The sequence below is a fragment of the Bombina bombina genome, chromosome 6 (assembly GCF_027579735.1).
Source record: "Bombina bombina isolate aBomBom1 chromosome 6, aBomBom1.pri, whole genome shotgun sequence".
NCBI lineage: Eukaryota > Metazoa > Chordata > Amphibia > Anura > Bombinatoridae > Bombina > Bombina bombina.
Genome location: NC_069504.1, coordinates 458,479,785 through 458,485,784, shown reverse-complemented (window position 1 = coordinate 458,485,784; position 6,000 = coordinate 458,479,785). Strand labels below are relative to the sequence as shown.

Sequence of the window (6,000 nt, the reverse complement as noted above, 5' to 3'; positions counted from 1 at the left end):
GAAGAATCTCATACGAATCGACTTGTGTTGTTTTCTTCAAGTTCATGGTTGGAGGATCAATTTACCAATCAGTTCATTGATTCCTCAGACAAGGGTAACCTTTTTAGGTTTCTAGATAAATTCAGTGTCTATGACTCTGTCCTTGTCAGACAAGAGAAGTTTAACATTGATATCAGCTTGTCAAAACCTTCAGTCACAATCATTCCCTTTGGTAGCCTTATGCATGGAAATGTTGGGTCTTAGGACTGCCGCATCAGATGCGATCTCCTTTGCTCGTTTTCACATGCGACCTCTTCAGCTCTGTATGCTGAACCAATGGTGCAGGGATTACTCAAAGATATCTCAATTAATATCTTTAAACCGATTTTACGACACTCTCTGACATGGTGGACAGATCACCATCGTTTAGTTCAGGGGGCTTCTTTGTTCTTCCGACCTGGACTATAATCTCAACAGATGCAAGTCTTACAGGTTGGGGAGCTGTGTGGGGGTATCTGACGGCACAAGGGGTTTGGGAATCTCAGGAGGTGAGATTTCCGATCAATATTTTGGAACTCCGTGCAATTTTCAGAGCTCTTCAGTCTTGGCCTCTTCTGAAGAGAGAGTTGTTCATTTGTTTTCAGATAGACAATGTCACAACTGTGGCATACATCAATCATCAAGGAGGGACTCACAGTCCTCTGGCTATGAAAGAAGTATCTCGAATTTTGGTTTGGGCGGAATCCAGCTCCTGTCTAATCTCTGCGGTTCATATCCCAGGTATGGACAATTGGAAAGCGGATTATCTCAGTCGCCAAACGTTGCATCCGGGCGAATGGTCTCTTCACCCAGAGGTATTTCTTCAGATTATTCAAATGTGGGAACTTCCAGAAATAGATCTGATGGCTTCTCATCTAAACAAGAAACTTCCCAGGTATCTGTCCAGATCCCGGGATCCTCAGGCGGAGGCAGTGGATGCATTATCACTTCCTTGGAAGTATCATCCTGCCTATATCTTTCCGCCTCTAGTTCTTCTTCCAAGAGTAATCTCCAAGATTCTGAAGGAATGCTCGTTTGTTCTGCTGGTAGCTCCGGCATGGCCTCACAGGTTTTGGTATGCGGATCTTGTCCGGATGGCCTCTTGCCAACCGTGGACTCTTCCGTTAAGACCAGACCTTTTGTCTCAAGGTCCTTTTTTCCATCAGGATCTGAAATCCTTAAATTTAAAGGTATGGAGATTGAACGCTTGATTCTTGGTCAAAGAGGTTTCTCTGACTCTGTGATTAATACTATGTTACAGGCTCGTAAATCTGTATCCAGAGAGATATATTATAGAGTCTGGAAGACTTATATTTCTTGGTGTCTTTCTCATCATTTTTCTTGGCATTCTTTTAGAATACCGAGAATATTACAGTTTCTTCAGGATGGTTTAGATAAGGGTTTGTCCGCAAGTTCCTTGAAAGGTCAAATCTCTGCTCTTTCTGTTCTTTTTCACAGAAAGATTGCTATTCTTCCTGATATTCATTGTTTTGTACAAGCTTTGGTTCGTATAAAGCCTGTCATTAAGTCAATTTCTCCTCCTTGGAGTTTGAATTTGGTTCTGGGGGCTCTTCAAGCTCCTCCATTTGAACCTATGCATTCATTGGATATTAAATTACTTTCTTGGAAAGTTTTGTTCCTTTTGGCCATCTTTTCTGCCAGAAGAGTTTCTGAATTTTCTGCTCTTTCTTGTGAGTCTCCTTTTCTGATTTTTCATCAGGATAAGGCGGTGTTGCGAACTTCTTTTGAATTTTTACCTAAGTTGTGAATTCCAACAACATTAGTAGAGACATTGTGGTTCCTTCATTATGTCCTAATCCTAAGAATTCTAAGGAGAAATCGTTGCATTCTTTGGATGTTATTAGAGCTTTGAAATATTATGTTGAAGCTACTAAGTCTTTCCGAAAGACTTCTAGTTTATTTGTTATCTTTTCCGGTTTTAGAAAGGCCAGAAAACTTCTGCCATTTCTTTGGCATCTTGGTTGAAATCTTTATTTCATCTTGCCTATGTTGAGTCGGGTAAGACTCCGCCTCATAGGATTACAGCTCATTCTACTAGGTCAGTTTCTACTTCCTGGGCGTTTAGGAATGAAGCTTCGGTTGATCAGATTTGCAAAGCGGCAACTTGGTCCTCTTTGCATACTTTTACCAAATTCTACCATTTTGTTGTATTTTCTTCTTCTGAAGCAGTTTTTGGTAGAAAAGTACTTCAGGCAGCGGTTTCAGTTTGAATCTTCTGCTTATGTTTTTCATTAAACTTTATTTTGGGTGTGGATTATTTTCAGCAGGAATTGGCTGTCTTTATTTTATCCCTCCCTCTCTAGTGACTCTTGTGTGGAAAGATCCACATCTTGGGTAGTCATTATCCCATACGTCACTAGCTCATGGACTCTTGCTAATTACATGAAAGAAAACATAATTTATGTAAGAACTTACCTCCATGAGTCCATGAGGCCCGCCCTTTTTTGTGGTGGTTATGATTTTTTTGTATAAAGCACAATTATTCCAATTCCTTATTTTATATGCTTTCGCACTTTTTTCTTATCACCCCACTTCTTGGCTATTCGTTAAACTGAATTGTGGGTGTGGTGAGGGATGTATTTATAGGCATTTTAAGGTTTGGGAAACTTTGCCCCTCCTGGTAGGAATGTATATCCCATACGTCACTAGCTCATGGACTCTTGCTAATATGAAAGAAATGAATTTATCAGGTAAGTTCTTACATAAATTATGTTGTTTAAATGATACCTCATATCAGACCTTGGCCTGCAGCCCCTCATTATAACTATATGTGTAAATTAGATTGCATTATTTGTATTTAATCCCTCATAGTGTTAAACATAAATCAAAGCCACACAAAGAATGTTATCTTGCCTGTTGCCTGTCCAAAAAAAGTGTACATGCATATGCTCTTCTCAACAGCCATAGCACACTTCTGTGGGGTCTGTATATGTGCAGGACTGTCAATGTGGGAAATCTGGTACTGAATATGACACCTTAGTTTATAGAATTATAGAGGTTATCTTCAGCAATTCACAGTAATTCAAACTAACATATATTTTCCCTAAAAAGACTAACAGCAAAATGTGGCTAAACAATTGCACCTGCAGCTTTTCCTTTAGGTGACCTACACATCCAGCACTAAGCAGTAAGCAATATAAACTTCCCTGCGTTCAGACTTGAATACAGCAAGTCTGTAGCTGCTGGTGGCAATATAAGCACGGCTAGCAGCTCGTTATCTAACACTGGCACTTTAAACGTGCCCACTTATGAGTAAGTTCTTACTCAGGGAGGGAGTGGCTGCAGTATTTAAAGAGATCTATGCAGACGTGTTTCACTCTGGCCAAGGACAGCTACTGTACTCGCACTGCTCGCATTCTATTGAACTGCATGGAGCGCAGGCACGAAGCTGTGCACAACTGTCTACTGCAGCTCACAGCCGCTCTCCTCACACACTTTGTTTAGACTCTGTCCGGGTATCATGAAGTTACTCAAACTCCTCTTGGTGATTCTCATTGAAGGTAAAGCGGCTTCTTACTCGGGTACTTTGATTTTCTAATAAGGTTGTGTTCCTGCCCGCTATTTTTAGTGGATTACATCTATAAATGGCTGCTCCCGTACTGCACCGAGCAATGCACAGACGGTTATTTTAAGGGCATAACATCACTGCTAGTGCTGTAATTCTTTTTTATTCACGGTATTATTTACGTGGCTCCTGCAATCATTTCTATTACCATCAGAGAACGTATGAGCAGGGAATATGGTTGTAAGATTCTCTTTGTTTCTTGCATTAGTTTCCTACGTGACTGTGTTTGGGGCAGTCATCGAACCTCAACAGAATGAAGTTTTCCACAAAACCACAAGTGAATTTGCAGCTGTTGGTGAAAGCCACCACTATGAAGATAAAAAAGTGCTTGCAATAGAAAATCATATTCTTGCACTACCAGGAGGTAAGTCTGCCTATAGATTTATAAAAATGTGCAAGGCTTTTATTATTAAAGTCAGGTGATAATAATAGCTCCTTTGGTTTTCTTTTTTTCATATCATTTGCAGCTCTCTAAATGTGTATGTGTATATATATATATATATGTACTCAATTATTTTCCAAATTGTATTTCCTTTCTTTTTTACTCCAATGGTTGATCACCAAATAGTAATACTATTTTTTTTATAATATAAACCTTTTATATAAATAAACTTGACATTAACAGCAGTTCTTTAGGGATATATATTATATTATTTTGATTTGTTCAAAGTATATGCTATTAAAATGTTTCAAACATGAACTTTTGTAAGTCATACACACGTATGTCATTTCCAATTTTATGTCTCTTGTATTTGAAACAGTATTGCTATCTACTCAAGATGAAAACAGTATAAATACTAATAAAAAACCCCACCTAATTGGTTCAGACTCATACAGTAATTAGTTTGGAGTGACTTTGTGGTCCCCAGACTAAGTCTGGTAGAAATATGTGCCTTCCCTGTATTGATTTCATTTTAAGAAAACTAAATGATTAAGACTGTAAAAAGATGAATGAATATGATGTGTATGACAGTGTCTCTTAACACTATTGCACACAGCAAATTATACGGTTATTGTTTGTGTTGCTGACTAAATTTTGTTTAGCTGTGATGCTTATATGCATTTCATTTTGAATAAAGAGTTTACTTTTTAATCTTTATAAAAAAAATTGTAGCGAACAATATTTTCACTGCATTTTTTTAATTTGTTGAGTTTTGTGTATTTAAAAATAATGAACAAGTGACATTATCTGATTATAACCATCTGTCTGGATGTATCAGGTTGCAAGCCTTTGTTTTTCTAGTTGCTAGTTCAAGGTGCAAATGAAGGAGAAATATAGTTTTGCTGTTTACTTATTTTAAGAAAAATGTTGGAATAGCATTGTGTTATTTTGTGTATGCTTTTTTAAAAAATAACTACCTAAGAGATGACAGATTAATTTCACTTTTGTGAATAATCTCCATGCATTTTTTTTATTATTTCTTTTGTGATATGAAGAAAGTTACATTTTTGCAGTTGGACTTTATATTCATAGTAAGGCTGGAGTGGATCATGCATACTTCAAGCATCAATGTAACAAAATCAGGAATCTGATTAGTGAAGGTGCTTATGTATCAAGGGCTCGATCACATATGCGGCGTCGGCGCCACAAAATCCTCCACCGCCTGTTTTTAAGCGATTTTGGTATTACATATACGGCGTAGCATACAAGTTATGAACGTATATTTCACCTGTCGCCCGTATTTTTTTTTCTCCCATAGATTAACATAGTAAAGCCACGCAATTTGGTATCCAATATACAGTGTAAGGTCATACATAAATAGTTAAAGGGACAGTATACTATGATATTGTTTTTTAAGGTTTATTTGTGTGTTTGAAATAGCTGATTTTGTTGTTTGAAGCCACAACCTAATCAAATGGATTGAGCTTGTAGGTGTAATCAGATCTCATTACTTTATCACATTGTGTACATAGACTTGCTTATTTACTTTATATTTGTTCTTAAAACAACCACCAATACTTGGAGGAGAGAACAATGGGAAATCATAATTGTATTACCTTTATCTCTTTAGAACCCACTGGAGTGTAATTTATTCTAATGTTAACACAGCTTGGCATTGATGCCAAAATATATAAAGGGACAGTCAAGTCCAAAGAAAACCTTCTTGTTTCAAATATGGCATGTCATTTCAAACAACTTTCCAATTTAATTCTAACACCAATTTTACTTTGTTCTCTTGGTATTCTTAGTTGAAAGCTAAACCTAGGATGGCTCATATGATAATTTATAAGACCTTGAAGGCTGCCTCTTTGCAATTGTGTCAAACCAATCACAAACACAACCTCTCTCCTGCAGACTTAAAACACCTGATAATGCACACCCTATCAGTAACATCACTATTATATATACCCATGTATCAATTTATATTGGATGTGAGATACATTGATTTACATCT

At 37.3% G+C, this 6,000-nt stretch overlaps 1 protein-coding gene across 1 annotated transcript in view; it reads left to right on the top strand.

Annotated features, from left to right (window-relative positions):
• The first annotated feature begins 3,342 nt into the window (after positions 1–3,342).
• Positions 3,343–6,000, top strand: part of HBEGF (heparin binding EGF like growth factor) — a 93,067-nt gene continuing 90,409 nt past the window's right edge. Inside the window, exons 1-2 of the mRNA XM_053717224.1 lie at positions 3,343–3,539; positions 3,813–3,968. Coding sequence (XP_053573199.1) covers positions 3,500–3,539; positions 3,813–3,968 — 196 coding nt within the window. The 5' untranslated portion in view covers positions 3,343–3,499. The remainder of the gene's footprint in view (positions 3,540–3,812; positions 3,969–6,000) is intronic.